We start from the raw sequence: 27606 nt of genomic DNA, 5'->3' as shown, positions 1-27606 counted from the left end.
ACTCCTCTCAACAAGGCGGTTATTCTTCAAACAAGAAGGTAAGTAATGACAAGAAGGAGAAACTCTTTTGTGCATATTGTAAAAAGCCAAATCATGACGAGCATCATTCCAACACAAAAAGAATCGATGAGTTAGAAAATCTACTCAAGAAGAACAAGATTCAAGTGCCAGGTACTTCCAAGGATTCTACTCCTATCTCTTCAAAGAGTAAAGGTCAAGCACATATGGCAAACACAAATTCTTCTTCGGAATGTATACTTGACTCAGGTCCCTCTTATCACATGGGTTCTACAAAGGAAGACTTTTCTTCATTGAAGCAATCAAAGGTACCACACATCTTCGTGGGAGATGATACTAAGATGGAAGTTGAAGGGAAAGGACATGTAGAAATGGAAGATGGGGAATTCAAAGATGTTCTCTATGTTCCAAATCTAAGCTCCAATCTCTTATCAATTTACCAAATCACTCACCTTGGAGATGGTCATAAGGTTGAGTTCCTTCCAGAATCAGTGATGGTGTGAAGTCTCAAAGATGATTTATTGGTAGTAGTGGGGAAATTCAATGATGACGAGAGGCTTTATTCCTTCTCCCACTTTGTACCTAAGAGTCCTTCTCAAGCCTTGTTAACTCACTCTACTTTAAACATCAACTTATGGCATGAGTCATTTGGTCACCTTGACTTCTGCTCTCTTCAGCAACTTTTCTCTAAATAAATGGTCAAAGGTCTAGCTAATATCAGCTTTTCTAAGGGAGAATGTTCATCTTTTTTAGTGGACATGAATCCTAAGGAGAAGTATGATAAAGGGAAGTCTTCTCGAGCTCTAGTTTTTCTTTAGCTAGTTCACATGGTATTAGCAAGACCCTTTGCAGTGACTTTGGTCAACCAAGGCCGCTACATACTCACATTTGTTGATGACTTTTCAAGATTCACTTGGGTCTTCTTCCTTCATCATAAGAATGAATTGGTCAATAAGCTTCAAGACTTCAAGGCTCATGTTGAACACAAGTCAAGGAAAGCCATAAAATTACTAAGAGTGGACAATGAGAATAGATACATAGACAAAAGACTTAAGAACTTTTGCAGAATTGATGGGATTGATCTTCAGAACTAACCAGCATTCAATCCACACAAGACATATATTGCAACTATGAGGATTAGGACTCTCAAGACCATGGTAAGTTGCATGATTAAGGCCAAGTCTCTCGATCCTACACTTGAAGTTGAAGCCATTAGTAGTGCTACTCACATACTTAATAGGTCTCCTCATCCAGCCTTAGATGGCAAGACTCCTTTTGAGGCATGGTGCGGTAGAAAACTAGTTGTGAGTCACCTTAGAGTCTTCACTTGTCTAACATGGGCTAACCTTTCTTCCAGGAGTTGTAAGGCACTGACATATAGGCCTTGTACCTTTATCAGTTACGAAGACAATGCAAAGGCTTATAGACTAATGGATCCAGAGACCCATGAGATTTTTGTGGAGAAGGATGTTCACTTTGAGGAAAGTTCTCCTAGCTTATCCTCTACTCCTCTTCGCACTTCATACACAATGGAAATTGATAGTGACACCAACGATAGTGCTTCAACAGGTTCAGACATGTGGGGTTCTATCGACAGTTGTAATCAGAGGTCACATCAGTCCAATCCACGTACTTATATTGCCACAGTGAAAGGTCCATCACATCATGGTACATATCATCTTCTAGCTCCAGCTTCACTTGACTTGGGAGACAAACTTGAGGACTTACATCTTCTTGTTGATGATGATTCTTCTACAGTTGTTGTGAGGGCTCACTCTGACCCTCATGTCCATTCTCTACATGATCAATCTTTATAGGTTGGCATGATTGTGGATCCTTATGAACAACAATTAGTGGAGGTCTCTTTGTCAGTTGAAGAGATAGATGGTTCAGTGGAACAGGTTCAACAGACATCCTTGACAAATATGCATTCGTTCTTTTCAGCATAGTTGGAAGGGGTGAACTTCAGCATCAGTACAGGGATACTTGAGCAGGTTTCAAGACCACCATACATCTTTAGGAGTGTACCTTTTCCTTTGTTTCTTCCTAAGGGGAGGAACACCTTTCTGCAGTCTTGGACTAGCTTATTCATTAGAGCAGCTTTCACTTCTTGGCATTCTTCTTTTGAGGGGGGAGCCTATTCTGTCTCTCTTCTTTCTTTCTTTCCCTTATGTATATATTGGATGTATGTCGTAATGGGGGGGGTCTTGATTACTCCATCCATCGATGCATCCTTATTTATCTCTCTTTTGGGGGAGGGTTTTTCCCATGAGGTTTTCCCTCTTTCCCCGCGTAATGGGAGATTGCATTTTCATTATGTACATGGGTACCTAACATGGCCTACTAGCTGGGACCCATTATGCATCTTCATCCTAGTTCGTAAGCTTAAGGGCATTCCCCTAAGTTGCACTTAACGGGGGGTGTTGGTGTAAATAAGTATTCACTTATTACACTTACTTAAGTTTACTTAGGTTTAATGCATTAGTTTAATTATTTTGCATTATTTTATTATTTTTATTCGTGAGACACTTAGGAGTTTGCGCACCTTTGTGAGTTGTCATGTAGACAACACAAGAGTACACAACTCTATTTTAGCACATGGCATCTACAACACTGTTTTGTGTGTCACACCCTTGTAGGCTTATCCTCTCATTACCGCACTTACTTCCATGCTTAATGGAGGATAACCCATATCTGGTGGACATGTGCTTGGTTGTATGACACATCATGATGCTAACTTCTATGCATTCTAGAAGCTCTCTTGAGGCCTTTATATTCAGGCACTCCTAATGTACTCTCATGATGAACCCGTTATTGAATACATTGTTATTCTGATCATACTCTCTCTCTTTGGTCTACTATGTGCTTGTGTTTGAGTTCTTAGTTCCTAGGTGAATTTTTCACTTAGGCAAACTCTTATAAAGTGGTTATGTTTGTTTTTGTAGTTACATTTTAACTGCTATTGTGTTAGTTACACATAGTATTTATATCTACTTTGTATAAGTTTCTGAACAATTAATACATATGTTCTTATTTTGGCTTACCATTATGCTATAGGGGCTTTGAGGATTGACTTTTAGTAGTTGGGTATTACCATTAGAACTAATTTTATAAGCAAAATTTTCTCAAAAAGTTACAACCATCTAACCTTCCAAGATGAAGTTGTATATTTTATTTTTTCTACCATAATAGTCCGATAGTTAGCTTTGTTGACCCCCAAAAAGGAGGGAATCCCAAGGTAATTAGAGGGTAATTTGTCAACTCCACAACCCAAAATCTTAAAAAACTTATTTAATATGATCATGTTGGCATTGAAGGAAAATATTTTAGATTTATTGACATTGATCTTTTCGCCTGAAATTAAAGTATACAAATCCAAGGATTTCTTTATTTGTTTTCCTTTTATGACATAAGACTTTCTAAATAGGAGAGTATCATATACAAAAAAGGAATGGGAAATCGACATGGATGTACTTGAAATGTGTGCCCCTTGCCAAAGACCATTCTCATAGTCTCTAGAAATGCTCCTACTAAATCTATCTTCCATGATATTGAAGAGTACTAGATGGGACATTTTAAGGTGGGGATTTTTTATATTAATAAATGGGGTAGGATGAGAATGTATTGCATGTGACTTCTTCTATTTTTTACAAGTTGTTACTCTGGGTCAACTCCCATTTTTGGCATTTTTTATTATCGAAAACATTCTATATTATATTGTGGATTCATCATGCACTTCCATGTAGAACTCACAATTTCTACCAAGAGGGGAACCCCTTAGGATACACTAAAGAGATCCTATACCACAACTACTAGGGAAATTTAAGGGTATCTATGGATGTGATGGAGGGATTAAATATTATATTCAAGTGGATGGTATCATAACTTAATTTACTAAAAGTATACAGGTTTTCCATGAATGATAAATCAGATATGGACAAAAGAGATTGAATAGAAATCCTATTTTGGAGAATTCTTATAACAATCTTGTCTCTTATTAACAATGTTGCCAAGGATGTGGAAACTATAAAAACTAACGATGACGAAAATATTAGGCATCTCTAAGAGATCATTGAGAAGGTACACAATAAACATAGGAAAATTGTGGCTATGAGAATAATTTATATGCAATATAATGCTAATGTTCTTGAAAAATTGAATGAGCAGATAAATGCTCACCAATATTTAGCTAATTGTAACTCAATCTATCCTATAAGTAAATTTGGTTGACAATGGGAAGAATTATATTGCAGAACAACTACATAAGGTTGTAGGAATTATTCTTGTCACTTAAAATAGAGCAAGTAATCACATAAGGTAAGATTGGTCAAACCCATGATGTCCATGATCTTTTGAAACTTGTGAAGTGGTTCAAAAGAACACTGAAGCAATGACAACATTAAAAATTCTTTCGTAGGATTTTAGTTTGATGAAGTTCTTAGTTTCCTTTTGTTGTTCTACTTGCAAGATTTTGGTTTTCTTCAAAATTTCCTTTGATTTTGGATCTTCTAAAAAATTTAAGGATTTTGCGATGCCTTCAAAACTAATTTTACTATAACAATACAATATAATCAATATCATATAAGGAATATTCTAGATTGAAATTTTCTTGATATATATCTATAATTCTAATAGTAAATATGTTTATAAATATTCAATAGTTTTATTTTTTTTGAAAGATCTATTTTGCATTTCTAAAATAGTTACAGACTTATTTTTTATTTTGTGTATATTAAGAAAATCAGCTCAAGTGTGTGTTTGAAGAAAAATAAGATTTTCCATTAGAAATACTGGTTGTGTGGTGCCTTTTGGGTAGAAAATAATCAAGAGTGAGAATATATTCATCGAGATAATTTAATTTACAATTAGTTTTTCGTGTTCATATTTTTAATATATATTGATAAACTTAATAGCATTAAAGTTCCCTAATTGAAGGTATGATAGAGATTATCCCTTTTCTAAGTTTTCTTGTGATTTATTTTGGTTTTTAAAATTAAAAATAATTTGTATAAGGAACTGGAAACTAGATGTCATATTTGCATCCTTGATTGAATTGCAATTTGTATCTTGCCTCCAACTTGTTGAAGGATTCTATTGACATTGCAATAGTTTGGTGAAATTGTGTCATCATCACTTAGCTTTTCAGCATACCTCATGTGATGAGTTTAATCACGAGGCTATTGGTGAATCTCAAAAGAACTTAATTGTATTTTTTTTAAAGCATCTGTAATTATTTTCTTGTAGCTTGGTGGAAGATGATCTAGATTTAAATATTTTTGCAATTGAGTATTTTTACAGTAAATTACTAGTATTTTTTTGGGATGGTAAATTATGAGTGTATTAATTTTCATGATAGGAATTAGATTTCTAGATAATACATGGCCTTGCCCAATTATGTTGTTATGAGATGAATCACTTTTCAACATTATTTAAAAATGCTCATTCCAAGTCTGCTATATGTACACCACGAAGGCCATTACATTTTAAAAAAACTATAGGATTAATCAATTAGTGAAATACTTTTCTAGGTAAATTTTTTTAACTACACAAATTGTCACTTTAATTAAGTCTGCTCTATAAGAAAAATGCATCTCTTCATAAATCATTTTTATCACAAGATCAATTAGGATCAAAGTCACTCTTAGCTAATTCATGTTACTATAATCTCATTATACCTTAAAAACCTTACAAAAGATCTAAATTTCTTTTCAATGATGGTAGTCATGGTGTATTTAGTAAACTCTTATAGACTGACATTTTATAATTCAAATTTTTTTTTAAAGATGTACGCTATAAGTTATGCATAATTTACTTTACTTTGGTGTAAGTTGATCAATCTAAATATTAAAAAAATTAATTATTTTTATAATAGATTCCTAATAATGGTTTAAAATGATGAATTATTAGTGATTTTCTTTTCATAATATGAATTATTGTTCTACTTTACACTTGGTCCTGGCTTGTTTATGCTGTTATCAATTTTCTTGGACATGGTGGGAATACTCTTTGTGACCATATTTTGATAAATTAAAGGATTATTTTATTCATTATTAGGAGTTAGAGGTTCTCTTTATTCCATAAGGTCTTATCTCTAAGCCAAGTGTAATGTCATTTGATCAAATGGCTACTAACCATAAAGCTCGATGACATAAATATTTTTTGCATTAAAACTTTATCTTTTGAAGATTAGCTAATTTTATTCAAATTTAGTCTATCAATCAACATTTTTGTTCCTTAGGTTTTCCACATACTATTTGTAGGCACTTCAAAGTGCCTTCTTATCCCACTATTCTTAGCATGAGTTATATAGTTGCCATTTGGTTATGAATAGTTGTACAAAGTTTGGAGAAACTTATTCCTAAGATCTTTGATAGAAACACATAAGGCTTTTGGGTGTGATCCATAGCATTGGATGAAGAATTAGTTTGGATTGATTTTTCTAATATCTTTAGTAATAGCTTATTATTGCTACATTGTCATTATTATTTTCATTGGTATGATGTTCTTCCCTTTACAAAAATTCAAATTAAACTCTATAAAATAAATTTCTTACTAGGACCTCTAGGTTAAAAGCTGATGTGAATATTCAAGATCTATACAAGAATATGATTTTAAATTAGTTTATCGTAACAAAACCTTATGTTAATTTCTAGACAAAAAGTCTCATTCCAAGACGTCAATAAGTAGACCGTGGGGACCTAGAATAACATTATGAATTTTGGAAAGTATAGGATTAATCAATTAGGCAAATACTTCTCTAGATCATTGTTGTTCAGACAATGAAACTTGTTCCTATAACTATATTACTCCATAAGCAGAATGCAGCCCATCATCAATCATTTCACTCACATGATCAAATAGACTTAAAATCACTCTTGACTAATTCATGTAACTATAATTGTTATTCCTTGCACTCCTTGTAACACACATTATAAAAACTTGATCAATGATGGTAGTCATAGTCTATTTAGTAAATTCATAATAATTTTTTACAATTCATATTTTTATATAAAGACATAATCTACAATAATAGCATCTTAACCATACAAGAAATACTTTTAATTCAAAAGACGTATGATATGTGGTAATCCTTTTGTCATCCATAATATATCTAATCTAAAAAATTATTAGGAAAATAAAATAAGTTATCAAATTTAAATACTCATCTAACATGTGCCAAATTTTAGTTAGTTTCATATTCTAGAACATCTTAGATTCATATTTGAATTAATTAAAAGTTAGGAGAACATCTATTTATTGAATAAAGGGTAGCATATGAACATCTATATATTGAATTAACGGTAGCATACTATGAAAGACCGTGGTGACTAGAACAATTAGATTTAGGCAACCTTCCTCATTAATGCCTCGAAAATCAAACACTATAGAACACCATTATAGAATTATGTAGATTTTTTCTTACAGTCAAACACTATCATAAGAATAATCTACAAATATTTTCACAGTCAAACACCATCATGGTATCATATAAAACAAATGTTTGCTTCACTTCCGGTTCTTTCAATTCTTTTCAAAGCTAGAATTCAGTATGTTGGCATTATAGCGCTCAAGTGGGTCATGCCCAGAATAATGCTGAATAAAGATGTAATTGCCGATAAGGCTGAATCTATCCTTGCGGAAAATAAAACCTCAGCCCTAATCCAAAATTAGACCTCAAATACCTTCTTGGTAAAATATAGACTTCGAGTAAATTATGAACTATTCAAATGTCCAAGCTTTGGCCTTGTGCTTGATTTGCCATAAACTTCACATATGATTCCAAAGCTCGATGAAATATTTGCATGTTCTATACAGACAGAATTTGTCAGCATCAACCTTTTTGCGAGCGGATGGGCAAATTTATTTTCACAGGCAGAGCTCTACTTATTCTCATGGCGAATGTCCTCATGTTTCTTGTCATAGTTTCCGCTCAGCCAGGTAACATAAATGAGGAAATTTTATTCTATCTCTTCATTTCTTTATTTCTCTACTTAGTTATCATTTGTTGCATAGCAGGATTCCTCAGCATTAATTGTGGTGGAGAAAATAACTATACAGATTCCATGACGAACCTAACGTGGAGCCCTGATGTTAATTATGTAGAAGTTGGTGAGGTAGCCAATGTTAGTAACTCAAGTATACCATATCACTTGCAGTCCTTGCGTTACTTTCCAAGGCCTTTAAAGAAGTCTTGCTATTGCCTTCCTTTAGACATTAATGTGCCTTACTTGTTACGCCTCTGGTTTCTTTTTGGTAATTATAATGGAATTCAAGAGCTTCCAAGCTTCAATATTTCTCTGGAGACAGAAGGCATGCTGACTTTGAAGATCGAATCCATTCGATCTGCCGAAATCCCACAATTTACAAGAGAAACAATCATCACTAGTTCCAATGGCGTCCTCTATGTTTGCCTGATTCGAACTTCTGACAGTAGCGATCCCTTCATATCTGCAATTGAGTTGAGGAGTCTTTCAGGCAGCCTCTATGAGTCTCAGGTTAAGCCTGGATTAATGTTGAGTTCGTTGTCAAGATATGATCTGGGCGCTCAATCCTCCGAGGTTGTCAGGTATTTATTCTCCTAAACAAGCTTACTAGGTTACTAATCTTTATAAGAACATGATTGTTCTAATGTTTACCGTTAAAGTACCTATAAAATTTATGCATTCACACAGGAACATAAAAGTGAAACGACGATGAAACGAATTGATGTTCGCTTTTTAATATATATAGTTTTTTTTTTTGATTAAGTTGTAGTTAAATAGGCATGTCCTAAAATTAACCATTTATAAAATCACAGACAATTGAAATAAAAATATATATATAACATTAGAGAGGCGAATTTATTTTTGTCCTGATCAGGTATCCTCAAGATCGATTTGACCGCTTGTGGGATCCGGACAGCTTCATGTTTCATTTATACAACAATACTCTTATTCGAAAAGCACATTCGAACAGAATGGTTTTGAGTAAGAGTAATAGCACCAGCTTTCCTCCTAGGGTTGTGATGCAAACAGCTGTAATTTCCAAGACGACTATAAATCGACTGCGTTTAATACTGTCGCAGCAGAATACCAGAACTTTAATTGTACTATATTTTGCAGAAGTCGAGGTCCTCAATAATTCAGAGGCGAGGAATTTTAATGTTATGGTAAATGAACAAGAAGTTGGCTACATTGACGGCGCTTTGCAAAAGCATTCCATTGAGCTGCCATTCACTTGCAACTACACACAAGGAAATGATGTAGTGATATCTCTTGAAACCCTAGACCGGCCACGAAAGTCTAGCCGTGGTCCCCTGATTAACGCTATTGAGTATTACAAAATAATGGAGAGCAAGCCAGAAACATATGCAGGAGATGGTAATATCTTTATAATCTCAATTTCTCTGATTCAATTGTCCACCATGGTTTCCTCTGACGGACCAGTCAATGTTCTTATGTTGCAGTTGGTGCCCTTCTATCAATTAAACAGGCCTTTGATATCAAAAGCTGGATATCGGATCCTTGCTTTGGTATTGAATGGACTGGAATCATATGCAGTAAAGACCTTCCCGTGAGAATTTTGAGTATGTAAGTTGCCATACAGGAAGGACTTAATCTATTTATGTTTCATTAGTTTTTAAGTAGAAGTAAACCCACTGAAGAATAAGTGATTGATAATTATGAATTCTAATTTTAATCAGTGATTTGTCGGGAAGGAATTTGTCTGGAAATCTACCACAACAGATCAGCCAGATGACTGAGTTGAGAAGCATGTAAGAGCTCCATATTTAAATTTTATCAGTTCAATTTTCATTTCAAAACACCTTAACGGCAATTTTGCTAAATTATGTGTTCAACAGCTTCCTTCAGAACAACAATTTATCTGGAATATTGCCAGATTTGTGCAGCTTGACCAAATTGCAGATTTTGTGAGCTAAATTCTGTCACACGTGACAATCATTATTGCATATTATTTGAGCTCCTAAATTCTATAGTTTGTATATCGTCTTTGCCTGCTAATAACATCTTGATTGCAATTTTCAGACATCTTGAAAACAACAACTTAACAGGATCAATCCTCGATTGCCTGTCACAATTGAGTAACCTACAACAACTGTACGTTTCATTTTATTGTAGGAGTTGGCTGGTCAAAACTTTTTTACCAATACTAAGAATTTTTTGAATTTCTGCTGTCGACTTTCATCCACCGCTCTCAGAAAGTTGGATAACAACAACTTCAGTGGAATTCTTCAGGAAGGGCTTCTGAAGAATCGTTTATTGAACTTCAGGTAATTCTAAAATGAAACAAATTAAATCATATTCTGTCAATTTCTCCCTAAATGGGGAAAATACAAAGATTTTAAGTATTCATAATTATATTTCACTGTTATTCTGCAGTTATTCAGGGAATCCCCATCTGTGTATGGGAAAAGATAAGTGCCACTCTAAGAATACTAAAGTCCGGAGTTTTGTTACATCTTCTATTAGCGTTGGTGTTGCCATGTTATTTGGATTGATATCCTTTAGCATATGGCGTAGAAGACGTGACTCCAGGAAACTAAGCCAAACGCAGAATATAAACACCGATGAAAGTACGACATGAATTTTACTTCCTTTAACCGTTAATCGTTTGGTGAATTTGTATAATTATTCTTCGCATGGTAATTGCAGGTTCGACTGTCGTTGTACCCAACCTTATGAAGTCTCGTTCTTTCAGTCCACAAGATATGATGAGAGCTACAGAAAATTTGAGCCAAAAAATTGGGGAAGGTGGTTTCGGAAGGGTGTTTCTTGGCAAACTGGAGGATGGTAAAGATGTGGCCGTAAAGGTGCTCTCTTCCTCATCCAAACAAGGAGCAACAGAGTTCTTGAACGAGGTGATCACTAAGCCTTCCATCTATTTCAAAATTGTTACTAAGATTATAAGTTAGTGAAATTAAATGGTTAAAGTGAAGAATCGACATGTTTGATTAAGCAGATTGATCTGCTGTCTCGATTGAATCACAAGAATCTGGTATCCTTACTTGGTTATTGCAATGATTCGAAGCAACTTATGCTTGTTTATGATCACATGCCCTGCGGGTCTCTCAAAGACCACCTCTATGGTGAGTTAGTTGATACACATTCTAATTTATGAAAGGAAAATGAAATGCAGTCGGCTTCATTAGATATTAAATACTAATGGAAAAATTAAGCGTAAAAAAAAAAGTTCATTTTGACTATAAGTTCATTTTGACTATTTAATATTTTTAGTCTAAGAATCAAACCTTAATGTATAATATTAAAGTGGTTCCCTAGATCAACAGCTGATTGCATTCAGCATTTTAGTATGAAATCGTGATGGACTCTTTATCTATAGAATGTTTTAATTGATAGATAAAACTAACACTAAGCCCTTATTGTTCTAATATAAATACTAGTATATTCTGCAGGGTCCTTGGCCACTTCTTCTATTCTGGATTGGAAAACAAGGCTTCGAATAGCTTTAGATGCAGCAGAAGGTAGTAAATGGGTACTAAATGGGTAGTGTAAATCTAATCCTCCAGACAGTTTAAGATAAATCTGCTCACTTTTCATAAGCCATATTTCTTAATCATGAGATTTTATGGATTTCCATTTGAAAATTTATCTCGATGTTTTCTTTACTTTTTTCTAGGACTTGAATACCTGCATGTCAGCTGTACACCAAAAATCATTCACAGAGATGTGAAGAGCTCTAACATCCTGCTAGACTCAACTTTAAGAGCGAAAGTGGCAGATTTTGGGCTTTCAAAAATCATAGGCGATGACAGTGGATCACACGTGACCACCACCATAAAAGGATCAGTTGGATACTTAGATCCAGAGTTAGTGTTGTATTCTTTTAAATTTTTACAGTTTCAATTTAGCATTGTGATCATCATCGTATACTAGGTTGAAATATATTCCATATGCAGATACAATAATGAATTACAACCATATCCATATGTGCATTTCCCTAACAGTCGCATCACTCTTCAAAATGCATCCAAACTAATCAAAGTTCTTTTGGTAGTTTCGGAGTGGCTTTTATGGAGATTTTATGATTTGATTTGTTTAAAATTAGTGTCTCAAACTGCCTATTTGGTTTGAATTCGAGATTCTTATACAACTCATCAATATTATCATCCTTTTCGATGAGACTCATCGTTGTTTTCATTAATGGAAAGGTATTTCCAAACGAGCAAATTAACGGAGAGAAGTGACGTGTACAGCTTTGGAGTGGTATTATTGGAGATCATTTGCGGCAGAAAACCGATAGCCTTGGAGCGATCTGAAGAGGAACTCAGTCTTGTCAAATGGGTTAGATTTTATCTACTTCTCCTTTTATTGCCTGCAAGTTTTATATATTGGCACTTCTACCAAATGAAATGTAAAATCATTTGATTGTAACAGGTAATGGTTCATGTGGAGGCTAATAAAGATTCTGGCCGTCAATTGACAGATATCCTTGACAAAAGGCTTCGTCTTACAAAAAATGAATTGAAATCTTTTTATGACGTATTGTGTTTGGCAACAAAGTGCATTCAGAGTGAGGCATTTAAAAGACCAACGATAACTGATATTGTATCACAGATAAGGGGTGCCCTGAACTCAATCAAACCTGATGTAACACCTAAAATCTCTGTAGAAGCTTTGAGCCCTGCAGAGAACAGTTCTAATGTAATTCATGTTGGTTGGTGAGAGTTGAATTATATGGTTATGATATGTAGCCAGTGGATACGAGGCAACATATATGCACCTTTCCCAAGTGTTAAATAGTGGTAGTCTTTTACACTTACATTGAATAATGGTGCATATATGTTGCTCGATAGCCTGATATGTGTGGTTATAGAGAGCTTAACATAAACTGATGTTTTATAGTTTGAATTTGTTTATAGATTGTAAAAGTCAAAGCAAACCATAAAAGAATTGTACTTTCTTTTTGTCCAATTCTTATAGTTTTCCTTCATTTTGGTGAATTTGAATTCATGTTATAGTACATAAGAATAATAAATTTTCAATAATTTTAAGACAATAGTTTATACACTTATATATTATAAGATGATTTAACTTGTACATATATTAGCGATTTAATTTTTTAATATTGTATAGTCTTAAAATAATAGTACTTATTAGACATAAGCTTTTTTCTTTCATGAATTCGTAGTCGATGGATATATTTGTGCTTGGAATGGTTATATCTCTCGTTCTAACTATAGCTTTGTTGATTGTTTTAAATAATCACTAAGATCTAAAAATTATTGATGCTTAGATACCCTCAAGTATAGGTCGACCCTAGAACAAGGAGAAGTCAATCTTCTTTTCCTCCTATTGCTAGAACTTTTATTCCTCCTACTTTTGATGCTTCGTTGTTGATTGGTGAACACTCCTAGTTTCTATCACCTTCCAAACAAATAATATCATTGTACCAACAACTATGGCAGCCCCTTGGGGAAACACAATTGATCCTTTTGTCCTTGGAGCTAATAATGCCTTGCCAAGAGAATTAAGGAAATTTTTTCAAAGATTCAATGGTAATGGCACAATCTTTGTAGAACAACACCGAAGTGCTTTTCATAAAACCTATGGTGTGGTGAATCCTCAACATAAAGATGTGGCAGTTAGGATGTTTGTGGATACTCTTGTAGATAATGCTACTAATTCATTCCAAAATTTACCTACAAGGTAGATTGGAATCACATGAAGCAAAGGTTTGAAGAATGCTATAAAAAGTACAGAAGATGCACAAATGTTGTTGCTACAATTGGCACAAATGAAGAAAGAACCATCCATTTCTATGAGAGATTTTAATGCAGACTTCAACAAACTCATCAAGAGAATACCTACTACAAGTGCACCAACAACTGACAATAAGAAGACCTTCTATATCAGCTCTATGCCTCCTAATTTTAGATATCAAATTAGACAAGCAAATGTAGAAAATTTACAAGTTGCCCAGATGCTAAGCTGTAGAGATGGAAGATGACATGGTATCAAGTTCCATTTTTTTCCAATGCTTTGGTTAGCTTGTTTTGTTTTCTATCCTAAAAACTTATATTTAAAGGATCTCAAACATTTCATTTTCATCATCATATACATGAATAAGATAACTCATAAGGCATAAGACATTCATAAGTAGAGAGATATCTAGAATCAAGCACATTAGCATTTTCATGCATTCAAGGATTCATTTCAAGAATTTCCTTTTCAAAATCTGACATCCATTGTTGGTCATCAAGGGAGGAAATCTACATTATATTCATTCTTCTTGTTCCCTTTCCACTTTTTGTTTAAGCACATCTACATCTATGGCTCAATGATTTGGTATCAATTAGATCCATTGCATTTGAAGAGATTTCCTACATGATATTGAAGACTTCATCTCAGCATATCTAGCACTAAAAAATTCTTCCTAACAATGGTTTCATTAATAATGGTGAACTATTTATAGTTCATCTCGCTTTCTTAGATGCTTCACATTTATTTTCATTTCAAGGTTAATTCTTCAATCTAGGGCTTGACCAAAGGCAAGCCAACCACAATCAAACAAAACTTTCTTTTTTTCTTGTGTGCAAGTTCTAGGATCAGAGTTTTGGATGTAGATTTTAGTATATTTTTTGTAGAAATTTTGGGATTCATACAAGTTTTTGATTTGGGTAAATGTTGACTTAAGTTCATGTATAACTCCAACTTAATGAATACCCTCTACATTGATATCTAGATTACAATAGGTTGAATTGTTCCTAGAAAAGATTACTTTCTAAGTTATGTTTATGTTGGATTCCACACTCCTGATCTGATTTATATTCTATTCCTATCATTTCTACTCTACTATTTTTGAGGCCTTCAATGTGTCTTCCTATCTACACTTCCAAAGTAATTTTTTTTCTTATTTTCCCATTTATGTTTCAAATCTGAATTCTTACATAATTAGTGTTTTACTTGTGAATTTTGCATTTAAATCAATTATTACTAGGCAATTTAATTAATTTGGCACTTAATCACTGCAATTAATTCAATTTAAGAAAATTAACTTCACATAAAAAACCAAATTGAATTATCATTTCATGAAAGGGAATTTATTGCACACTTCCTTAGTATATTTAATATTTGTATTACTATCCCATCTTCTAAAAAATGGCTAAGACCTCTTCTTGTCTAGTTCCTCTAAACCCACATAACTATCATACATAGACATCTTCTATGACACAACTTCTCAATTCAAAGGGTTTGTGGTCATGTTTAGATGAAGTACAAAAAAATTTAGATAGGCCTTTTGAAGTAGTGCAACATAGAAATAAGAAATCATAGGAAATGAGGAAATTTGTTGGATTTCTTTGAATGTTTCAAATAGATTGCAGTTTAATCTTGATATTTTGAATTCCCATCAAGAGAGGTGGGCCAAGTTCATGCATTTATTTGGTACCATTAATGAGTTCATGGAACTTAAAATTGGGGAGAGCTTTCATCAATTGTACCACATTCTTTTCCCTCTATTGAGAGCTTTATGATGAGGTTTAAAAAACATAGATCATAGGGAGTGTATTTATCTGATACTATCAAAGGTTTGAGTTCATATTTTCTCTTCTACCTTTTATTCCACTATGGATTCTCTAGGTCCTAGATTTACCATGTCCACTTTCAAGGTATTATGTGATCGGTTGACTAGAGAGAAAGCCAAGCTTTCATATTTGAACTCTCTCATAGGACCAAAGAGCCAGACATTGGTTTCTTAAACATATATAGGGAAGTTGAAGAAGAAACTGAAGCCTAAATTAGATACAAAATGTAGTGAGAGTTCCTCCAAGCCTTCTCCTAGATTAGATGCTCAAAATCTACCCTAAGAGGTAGACCTACTAAGTCTGGTGAGTCTTCCTCCAAGACTATGAAGGTTATAGGTATTCGGTGCAATTTTTGTGGCAAGGAAGGACATCCAATTTTCAAGTGTTGGAAATGTCTTGAGGCTTTAGAGGAGGCATGTAGTAGTATGTCATTGCTTCTTCAAGGCCACCACCTCCTCCTTCAGAGAAAGGACATGCCCTTTGTTAATGAGAATTTTCCTTGTCAGCTACTTGGATTCTTGATTTAAGTGTTTCAAACCATATGACACATTCACTTGATTTGGTTACCTCACTTACTTAGAGTATTACTACACAGATTATAGTTGGTGACTCCGTACAACTTTCAATTTCAGGTCCTAGAAGTATTTTCTTATAGGGTGGTTCCCCATAGGATGAATTCTCTTGGTTCTGGCTAGTTTTGTGGACCTCCTATCTATCTTTTAGATTTATCATTTTGGCTCAAGTAAGAGTGTTGAGTTCTCACCATATGATGTGGCTATTCAAGATCTCCATGATCTTGACTTATTGTTACTACTAGGAGTTTTGAATTTTAGTCTTACTTATATCATTTTGATGACATTCAAAGCTCTAATTCTATAGTAGTTTCTCTTATTTCTCATGCATATATAGTGAGAAAGCTTTGGAATGAGTGTTTTTTCCATCTCAACTATGGATATATATAGAAAATGAGTACATAGGAGCTAGTAATTGGGCTACCTTAGATCTCTTGTACTGATAGTCTTTGTCAAGGTTGTGCACTTAGCAAACATCATAGAGACCCATTTTTGATAGGTAGATCTGCACATGCTAAGGTACCATTGGAGTTGATACATAGTAATCTTATGTCATTCTCCACTCCATCCTTTCTGGGTGCTCAATATGTTCTTCACCTTATAGATGACTTCTCTAGATGCACATGGGTGTAATTTTTGAAGTGCATGTCTGATGTCTTTGATTCATTTTAAATCTTTAAGATATTTATGGAAAAGTAGTCTGGTCTTTCTATAAAGCATATATGCACTAACAATGGTAGGAAATATGTGAATTAGTCTTTCAAAGATTTTTACACTGAGCATGGTTTACAACATCAGTCCACAATTTTCCATACCCCTCAGGAGAATGCGGTTGCAGCAAGAAATAATGGCCAATTGTATGATATAATCTTGAGCTATGAGTTCTTCATTTTGGGTTGAGGTTATCAATTGTGCCAACTATATTGAGAATTAGATGCCTCACAAGGCATTGTGAGATTTGACTCATGAGGAGGCTTGGACTCATTTTTACCCTGATGTTTCTACATTTTGCATTTTTGGTAGTGAGGCTTTGGCATTCATTCTAGATACTCAGAGGAAAGCCATGGAGAGGAAGATTCGTCCACTCACCATTTTTTCTACTCTAAGGATGTGAAGACATACAAATTGTTTCATCTTGATTCTAGGGATGTATTGTTTTGGTGAGATCTTTAGTTTGATGAGCATTGTCCTCAGATGCAACCTCCATCACTAGCTTCTTCCTCACTACCTAGTACTTTCTCTTCTACTATATAGGATTATGTATCCTCTGAGAAAGATCTTGATGTTGATCCCCTTTCACCACCTCCACCATATGTTTAGTGAGTTCCCAAGTGGACTTGTGATACTATTGATGCAGCTGGACCTATGGTAGGAGATCCTTTAGATTCTCATCACACTTATGCTCAGACATCTAGCATTTGACTATTGAGTCATACCATTTTAGATGATCCAAAGATTTTTTCATAGGTGACAAGACACATAGAGTGGGATAGGGTTATGGATGATGATTACTCTTCTTTGATGAAGAATCACACTTGGGATCTTTTACCTCTTCTAAAAGGAAGAAAATTGATTTGGTGTAGTTCGTTGTACCATACCAAGTATGTTGTAGATGGTATTGATAAAAATTATTCAATTGTATATTGTCATTTATGTTACCAAAATGTTATAATCTAACTAAGAACTACTAGTTGGAATCGAGAAATGCTAGTTGTAACTAAGCTCAAAAGAGTTCAGTATCAATTGAGAAAAAATTTAGAAGAAGCCAAGTTCAATGATCAAGTGCAAATTGAGCTAGGTCAGTTACCAAGAGATTCCTTTGTAAAATGATTCAGGTTGGTTAGTAAGGAACTCAGTGCTAACCGAGTGACCCATTTTTAGTGTCATCCCACCTACAATAGATTAACTTTTCTTATCATATGGTTAATGCAAGTTGACTAAGTGGATGTTATTTGTTTATTTGTAAGGGTATTCAAGCTGACTTGATATTGGATTTCATATATATGAAAGGTCAAGTTGTGGGTTGAAATATGGAAGATGTGGCAGAACATAAGATGCAAATTAAGAAGGATATCTAATTAAGGGAAGAACATCTAATGAGCTACAAAGAATATTTTGATTAGGGAGGATCTAGAGGATAAACTAGAATAGTGATTGAACTTGTAATCCAATTGGTTTGTTACTTAGGTCAATCATTGTTACTTTCTGACAATTTTTAAAACTAAAGAAATCACTTAATGTAGTTGGCTTAATAGTTATTTTGTAAATCCTTTGACAAGGCAAAATTTCTAGATTGAATTGCTTTAAGACCTCTAACAAGGTCACACATAATAGGGTGATTCAAATCCTTTAATAGGGTCATACCTAATAGTGTATTTTATAACCTTTAACATGGTTGGCTCCTAACAAGGCTCACTTCAAAAGAGTGAAATGTTGTAACTAGTTGCAATTGTGGTTTTCCTAAATTGGGTTTCCACATTAAATCTTGGTGTCTCTTGTGTTCATGTTATTTTCTTATTGTTTTATCTTTCTACAGCTTAGTTACCAAAGGTTAATACACATTAATATCTCAAGATTAAATTACTTTGTTAACTAAGTTACACTGAATATCTAGTTCTAACTGAGCTATGAGTTATAAGGAAGTTTGTATTGACATCTAAGGGATTTGGAATTGTTTTAGTGGTATCTAATTCACCCATTCCCTCTCATATACTCTTATATTTCAAATGGATGGATCCATTTATTGTTATAAGGCATGTCTTTTGGCAAAGGGTTCTTCATAGGTTGAGGATATTGATTACTCTACGACCTTTGCTCATGTTGCCAAAATGAATTATATTTGTCTTGTACTCTCTTGTAGATTCTTTGAGATAGAAAATATTTCAAATGGACATGAAGAGTTTCTTTTTTCATAGAGATATACATGAGGAGATCTTATGGACCAGCCTCATAGTTTTGTTCAAGACTCTTCTATGGTGCAGGCTTCAGAGATATTTATATGGTCTCAAACATGCCCCTCAAGCTTGGTATGAGAAGATAGATTCCTTCTTTCTTCCTTCAAAGTTCACTCAATTTCATTTTGATCCTACAGTGTACATTGGGTGTCATGGGGCTGACTTATTTATACTTGTGCTATATGTAGATAGCCTCATCATTACAAGAAGCTTATCCTCTATGATTTAGATTGTTTAACAAGCTTTGAGAGAGGAGTTTGAGATGAAAAACCTTGGACTTCTGCACTATTTTTTGGGCCTATAGGTTGTTCAATCTTTGAATGGGATAGCCATACTCTAGCAAAAGTATGCTCTCAATATGCTTAAGATATTCAACATGTTTGATTGCAAGATTTCTCCCACACCTTTTCTGTCAAGTGTTTTTCTAACTACCAATTGCACTACTCCTATAGTGGATTCAACTTTATAGAAACACCTTGTGGTATTTTGTTATACCTTACACATGCGACCGCGCACACACACACACACACACACACACACACACACACACACACACACACATTCTAATATTTCCTTTGTGGTTGGACTTGTCTCTAGATTCTCACATGATCCACATGAGTCATTAGAATTATTCCAAATGTATCTTGGGGTACATATAAGGTACTACATGCTATGAAATTCACTACACATCAAGGAATCGTCACATTGTTGGTTATATAGACTTAGATTGGGCTTGTGATATTGATGATCAAAGGTCTACTTTTGGATTTGGTTTTTGTATTGGTTCTAGTCATATCACATGGTCTTGTAAGAAGCAATATGCTTGTGCATTATCATCTATAGAGGAAGAATATAAGAAAGTTGTGGTAGCTTGTCAGGAGGTTTTATGGCTTCAATAGTTGATGATTGAATTTGGACTTTCACCTGATGCTTCCACCTTCCTTTGGTGTGACAATCAGAGTGTTATACATATTTCTCACAACCAAGTTGAGTGTGAGAGGATGAAGAACATTGAGCTTCACATACACTTCATCAAACATTTGATTCAGGATGACTCTCTTAGCTTGGAGTATATTTCTAGTGTTGAGTAGGTTTCAGATATCTTTACTAAAAAAATTGCATCCCCATGATATCTTAAGTTAAGTTGAATGCTTGAGGTGAAGGAAGTTTTCCTTGGGGGGTGTAAATGATGGGTCCTTCCTTCCTTCTTTCCTTGATTTTTAGGTTTTTCTATCTCTTTTTAGAGTAGGGTTTTTTCCATGTGGTTTTCCCTATGTCTCCATTTTTTAGAGATTTATGCTTTCAACATTGTAGTTTCCTTACTCTTTCTGCATTGTATGTAGCTAAATTTTTGTTCATCTTTGGGGGGTGTTAGATTAAAGGATTAATTTCATTTTATGTATTAAATTATCTTTAATCCCTTCTTAATATTTCATTGTATGCACATGCATTTCCATTTAATAATTTAATATGAATTATTAAATATTAGTTACCTCTTAGGGTTTCCCTATTAGTGTTTTATGATTTCCTTTTTTAGAATTGATCTGTTGCATTTTCATTCACTTTTCCACTCTAATAATATATTCTTCCATATTTTCAAATCTAAATGCTTGTCTTCTCTTGTCTCTTTCTTCTCCCTAGAAGGTTCTTACATATAGTTGTTCTACTAGATATGTGGACTTTTTCTCTCCAAATCCTTCAGGATGAAAAACCTTTTCCCACTTGATTGAATACCAAATTTATTTTGATGACTTTCTAGCCACTATATGCCCATAAGAGGTATCTTTAATCATTTCCAAAAATTCTAAATGAAGTTTTTAGCTGAGAAATATACTAAGGATAGAGATTTAGTTCTCATGGTTTACACATTGATGGTTTTTGAGATTCATATTTCAATTTGTTTACAAACCTTAGGAACTAATATTCTTTCCTTTCTAAAAATTCTTTTGTTTCTCTCCCAACATAATCACCACACCACTACTAAACCTAGAGCAATTCTCCATTTTTTTGAAAAAAAGGACCCTTTGTTTAACAAGGGCCATTTAATCAACAACCTTTTTAATTAAGAGGGAAATGACCCTTCCCAACCCAATTTTGCAACAACTACCTTCCAAAATTCTTGAGAAAGGTTATAGTTTAGTGGAAGATGCTTTTTATCCTCCAATTCCTTACCAAACAACACACATGAAAATCTATCTACTATGCCAAGTTGTTGAAGTCTATCATTTATCAAGATTCTATTCTATAAAGCTAGCCACAATAAAGCACCCTCTTTTGGTAGGAAAACATCATCCCATTAGATGATAAATTCCCACTTACCCCTCATGTCTAACCCATGAAACAAAGATCTATAAGTATCCTTCACTAAGTATCACCCATTATAAGTTTTTGCCAAAATCAATCAATCCCCCTCATTGTTCATATACAAAGTTCTCTATTGTAAGATTGAGTTCAAAATTCTCTTATCTTCTTCTACAATTGGATTGGATGGTAAGTCTTTTAAAGATGCTTGTGGGAGCCTGTCTTGTACTTGGATAATAAAATATTTGCTAACCCTTGAGCACCACACCCTTTGAAGGATATCTCTAGCTCTTGGAATGTTATACTTCGAGTTGATAGAGGAGAAGCCATTCCATGAATCTAACCAAAAAAAGAGCCTTATCCTTAGGGTTTATCAACCAAGACATGGGAGGCATAATAACCTCTCTACTCTTCACCATGAAGTTCCACATAGAAGAATAAATCAAGGGATTCCTCATTGTAAAAATTCTTTTAGGTTTGTCTCTATCAAGGTATTTTACCCTTATTAGTTTTGCCCACAAAGCCGTTGGATTTTCATAACAGTTCCATGCTAAGTTTTCCCCTAGGCTAACATTTCTTTCATGTACATTATGGATCTCCACACCACCTGCATCTTTGGGCTTACATATGTTATCCCATGACACTAGAGAAATCCTCCCATTATCATCAAGGTTACCTTTCCAAATGAAATCCCTTGGATTTTTCTTCAAGGTTTCCATGACTCCTTTAGAAGCCAAAATATTTGACATCACATAATTTGGAATTGTGCTCAATACTGATTTGACAAGAAAAATTCTTTCTATTAGTGATAGGCACTTGGCCTTCTAGGAAACATTCTTGTCTTTAATATTTTGGATAATTTCATACTAGTATGCTGATCTATTCCTACCTTAAAAGAGGATACCTAAGTATTTACAAGGGATATTGGACATCTCATAGCCAAACACCTACTGAATTGTTGTCATGGCCTTATTACTCAAGTTAAAAAAAAAATCTTTGATTTAGAGGGTCAGCTTCTAACTTGAAGATTCATAGTAATTAAGCCAATAGGCTTATTCCCTAGGAGGATCATGGTTGGAATGTAATGATTTCTTGGTGCTTTCAGATGTTAGAAAGGAAGAAACATTGTCAAAAAATATGTAAAGTGATAAACCAAATCGATTTATTGTAAAGATTCGAATGTAACAAATGGTTGCAAAGTAAGCATGCATGCCAATAAACAAATAAATGTGAGTTTTGGTTAAGAAATATTGAAGTGTATGTAGGCCATTTAAAAGTGTTGACAAATGTACACAGATTTATCATGGATTGAATTTTATGACTTATATAGCCACATTTCATTTCCCTTAGGCTAAAGAAGTCCCCTAAGAAACATGAAGATGTTGATGTTTCTTTTAATTACAATGTTCGATGAAATTATGATATCTCCTTTGAAAATTTAATTCTTCTAATATTGTAACAAATCTTATTTCAGGAGCTGATTGGTTTCTAGACCAGCTTCCTATTCGTTCCTTTTTCTCACCCAAAGAGGGATCAATTTTCAAATATTTCTTATGTAGATGACTCGATGCCCATAGAGAAGAGTCCCTTCATGAATAGTTCTTGCATCCTCATAATTATAGGTTTCAATTTGCTTAGTTGATATTATTTACTATTGATATTTATTAATTTAATATAGATAAAAACTAATTAGTTATGTAAAGTAATGGATATTAGCATTATAATATGATATATATGTATGGCTATCTAGCTTTAAGTTGATGCAATATATTGTATTATAAAATTAATATATAAGTTTGTAATATATTATTATCATACTATATTTTACTATATCAATAATATTAAATTATTATAGTATTTTATTATAAATTATGTTATAATTTATTATTATTCATTTGTTTATTTCTATTTATTTTTATTTAAATCTCATTTTGAATAATATTACAAAATAATATTTACAATTTGTATATTTTTATTAACATGATCTATATCTTTTAAAAATATTTTTCATTGCAACATATATTTGAGTCATTCTTGACAAACTATATCTATGTTGTCTTACTGATTTGGAATGCATAAGATTTTACTTTTCTCCATCTAATAAACATTACCAAAAAATATGTTATTGTTGTATTTATTATTTTTTCGTTTTGATTTAAATTTATGAAGATTTAAAATTATATGTGTGTGTGTACATTCATACATATACACACATTTTGATTAATAATAGGTCATAGTCTATATATTTTAATAACTTCCAAATAATTTATATTTTCAAAATAAAATTAAGATTTTTCCTATCCCTCGCTTTTATATCTTAAGAATGTGAGATTGAGTAGGATTTTAGCAACTAGAAAATTTTACATACTTATTGGACCAGATTACATGATTCTAAATAAATAATTCGCAAATTGATACTTATTGTTATTCTATTATTTTTTTAAACTATCATAGTTTAGCTGAATAATCCTTTTATAGGAACAATTATTATTATTTATTATAAATCTATAATGAATAAGTGAATGCGTCATGTTTCTTTCTTAATTGTCAAGTTTTGTGACTCAAACATGAGTAATAAACATAATAAGTGAAGGTGATGTGTGTGTGTGTGTGTGTGTGTGTGTGTGAGAGAGAGAGAGAGAGAGAGAGAGAGAGAGAGAGAGAGAGTAGGGGGAGAGTGTAGATAGATGGATCAAAATAAAATGTCAAAGTTTGGGATAGTTATGAAGGGAGACCCAAAGAGGGAGAAGTGGGAGGGAAAGAAATATGAAAGGCGGGGAGGAGATGAAGAGATAAAAATAACAAGTATATATGAGGGGATGGATAGATAGTAGCTATATGGACTAAGAAGACCTAGATAGATAGATTAGTGAGAAATAGAGGAAGAGGAAATGAGATATGTGTAGAGAGCAGTGAAGTGTAAATGGACGAGTAGGATAAGAGAGAGAGATGTAAAGGGAGAAGGAGGGATATATAAGAGGTGATAGATGGATAGCAGATAGATAGATAGATAGATAGATAGAGTAGATAAAAAAGAAATAGAAGATTTCATATATGTATACAAAGGAGGAAAAGGTAAAGAGGAGTATGATAAAATAGAGATAAGGAGGGTGAAAGAAGTGTCGACATACATATAAGAAAGATATAAATATGGAGGTAGGAAGTAAGACATGAAGAGTTTATGAATAACTATTCAAGAATATCATCAATTTTATACAATTCTATCAGCTTAACCCTTGCACCCTTCAAAGGTGTAAGCGTTAGTCATATAATGTGGCCTTAATTTCTTTAGCTTCCTTGACATACCCACTCCCATATCAAGGAGTCGTCGTAATAAATTATGAGTAATGGAAAAAAGAGAATTATGAATTTTAATACCTTTGCAAAGCACAATCTGATTTTTATACTGAATAAATCTCCTTAAACCTTCGGCCAACATAATGAACAAGAAGGAAGATAGGAGATCTCTTTGTCTTATTACATGAAAAGAGGAGAAAAAACCACAATAATAATAACCATTAACTAATACCAAGAATTTTGCTGAGTAACACATGACATCACCCGTTTGATCCACCTTCTATGAAACCCCACCCTCTCTATATAACTCGTCAGACCAACCCACCCGGTCATAAACTTTGATCATATCCAGCTTCAAGATAAGTGCTGGAATATCTTATATCTTGGAGCACCTCATGTGCCACTAAAGCCCCTTGCATTGTCTCCCTCCGTGGGACAAAATGCCCCTGTTATGAGATAATAGAACCAATTTAGCTGACCTGGATGCCATAGCCTAAAACACGAGTTTGCCCATTATGCTTTGCGATGATTGCCATTTCGTCCATTGTAGACCTTAAGCGTGTGTTTTATTCGAATACGCACCATTGCTTTGGTATTGGGGCGGCCGGTATAATTATAGATAAAGACCCTAGATAAGAAACCTCTTCACCAATATAAATGATCTCACAGATATAATGACAAATGACACCTGTGCAACCCCAAATAGCTGAAATTAAAGTCAACATCCATTCAGTCAAAGTAAACACACGCTACCTAAAACGCACTGCCGTCCATTGAGTTGTTTCTATGTCAGACACAACTCCTTATTTCTGCTCGGCAGTCCATGATAAGGAAATACATGTAATATATAGCTCCACTACATTTATGGCTTCTTATGTTATGCTTTTTGGAGTCTAGAGATGGAGACTAAGAAAAGTGTGGGCATACTCTTGTTTATGGTAGTTACTTTGGTGTTGATTTTCCCCAGATGCGCTGCTGTTCATGTGCGAGAAGAACATTCACCAATATCTGTACCCTACTCTCCTGGAGATCCTTTTAGTCCTCAGCTTGACCGTGCTTCTCCTCCTCCACAGACCATCCAAGATGCTCCGACCACACCTTGATCTGATTAGGATCAGATCTTTCCATTGACGGAAGAGATATTGGGGTTCTTAGTTGCTCAGAAGGGAGCTTATTTAGCCATATGTAATCAATCTTGAAATGTAATCAGTTACTGAATTTAACTGCTATTGATTTTGCTATGCTTTTGAATGTTTAGGAGCTCAAGGGGCTTTTTTTGGGGGCCTGGTTTGGTTATGGTATTTATGATGGTACCATCATTTAAAATTGTTATATGAATCAACATTCATAATAAACGAAAAAAATAAAATTGTAAGTATAAATAGGGATATGGAATGAATGATATAATGGTATTTTCTATATATTTATATAAAAAAATGTCACCATGATAGATAATGCTTGCTATATGGATTTACAGCCTTATTGGAGATTAATTTCATATATTAGCAATTTTAATGGATGTACACAATATGAAGTGTAAAGTATTTATTAATTTGGATATGAGTAGGTGACAAGTTTTGAAAGAATGGACTATAGGAATCAATTAACAAAAGTGAAAAACTCTCATTTTTTTTTAGGTTCTATTAATTCTATGAGATTGTTCCTTGGGAATTTCAATATGACAAGTATAGAGAAATAAAGAATCACAATGTCAAACTTGGGCGAGCTGTAACACGTATTTTGAACCCTAAGAGTTTGATGCTATGTTAACTCTACATTTATTTCCATTCCAACACCTATAAAACATCCATCAAGAAAATAAATTTTGAATATTATATGTATTCTATTAAGTTTACTGGGAAAGCACCCCAACTAATTATAAATTTGACCAAAACCATCAAAACGCAAATTGGAGTAGAAACAATTATTAAAAAGAAAACAATTCTAGATAGTCAAGTAATTGACATCAGTGTTAGAGATAGATAAGTACAAATTAATTTGAACCATGACCTTGTTTCTAATTCTCTAACATCCTAACCCTAGATTTCCTTTGGTATTATACAACTATCCAAGTTGATCCATTTTTCAAATAAAAATAATGCTAACCTGTAGAAGAAAGGGGATGATCAACAACAATGTATTTAGAATGAGTTTATTATTATATAAAATAACATTACTAGCATGACTATTCAAAACACGATAGGATTTGAAAATAAAGTAGAAGAAGACTAGAAAACAACAACAATGGAAACAAAATTAGTAGTAGAATGGGTAGAAGAAGAAAATATATATACAACTAGTTGTGGTCAACATAGAATGTTCTTAAGGATCATAAATAGTAGAGAGAGGAAAAATATACTTAGAAATGACATCATTCTCAAAAATAACCTATATAAAAAACTATTAGGTAGTTGGCTGATCACACAAAGTGTGTCCCACTCTTGCGCACAACAAATAAAAAAACGTAAATAAAATTCACACATTTCTTAGCCTTTTCTAAAACAAGGGTGTTTACCTTAGGGTCTTCATGTTAAGGGGCTTTCCATTAGTTTTTAATTTATTTATTTATCATGAATATTAACCTTTCATCTTTAATTGTTAATATCAAGGGACCACAAGCATTGAAGTAGACTGCTTAGTTGAAGGAGGTAATCAAACAATATTTAATATTTTTAAGTGAAGAAATTGATGTCTTAATACCAATTGCACTAATGCATTCTCCTTTTTTTATGTTTGCAAGTTTTGTATTTTTGAATGGTTTTAGTTAGTTAACATAATAAAATGTTATGCAGGTATATTCTCATTTTCAACAATTTCAAGTATTTTTTAATTTTAATAATAGAAATTTTTCATAAAAGCATAGAAATATTTGTAAAGCTATGAGAATAGTTTAAAATTTTAATTATATTAATCTTAATTC

The 27606-nt window shown here is 33.4% G+C and overlaps 1 protein-coding gene across 1 annotated transcript; it reads left to right on the top strand.

Moving 5' to 3' along the window:
* Positions 1-7647: 7647 nt before the first annotated feature.
* Positions 7648-12979, top strand: LOC149576716 (putative LRR receptor-like serine/threonine-protein kinase At1g67720). The gene is made up of 15 exons (XM_089819269.1): positions 7648-7956; positions 8035-8584; positions 8878-9377; positions 9464-9587; positions 9701-9772; positions 9860-9928; positions 10044-10115; positions 10217-10288; positions 10398-10591; positions 10671-10876; positions 10978-11104; positions 11432-11500; positions 11656-11845; positions 12188-12320; positions 12414-12979. The coding sequence occupies exons 1-15, from the start codon at positions 7821-7823 to the stop codon at positions 12699-12701; spliced, it is 2802 nt and encodes a 933-aa protein (XP_089675395.1). The 5' UTR covers positions 7648-7820; the 3' UTR covers positions 12702-12979.
* The last annotated feature ends 14627 nt before the right edge of the window (positions 12980-27606 follow it).

This window comes from Cupressus sempervirens, chromosome 1, assembly GCF_028749045.1.
Source record: "Cupressus sempervirens isolate cs-2001-9-10 chromosome 1, ASM2874904v1, whole genome shotgun sequence".
Lineage (NCBI taxonomy): Eukaryota > Viridiplantae > Streptophyta > Pinopsida > Cupressales > Cupressaceae > Cupressus > Cupressus sempervirens.
The sequence above is the reverse complement of the archived record's forward strand: the minus strand, read 5'-3'. Positions and strand labels throughout refer to the sequence as shown.

Excerpts from the sequence above, each read along its gene's own strand:
- LOC149576716 (XM_089819269.1), top strand. The coding sequence starts at position 7,821 with ATGTTCTATACAGACAGAATTTGTCAGCATCAACCTTTTTGCGAGCGG. Across the intron at positions 8,585-8,877 it reads CAATCCTCCGAGGTTGTCAG|GTATCCTCAAGATCGATTTG; the intron begins GTATTTATTCTC and ends TGTCCTGATCAG. Across the intron at positions 12,321-12,413 it reads AACTCAGTCTTGTCAAATGG|GTAATGGTTCATGTGGAGGC; the intron begins GTTAGATTTTAT and ends TGATTGTAACAG.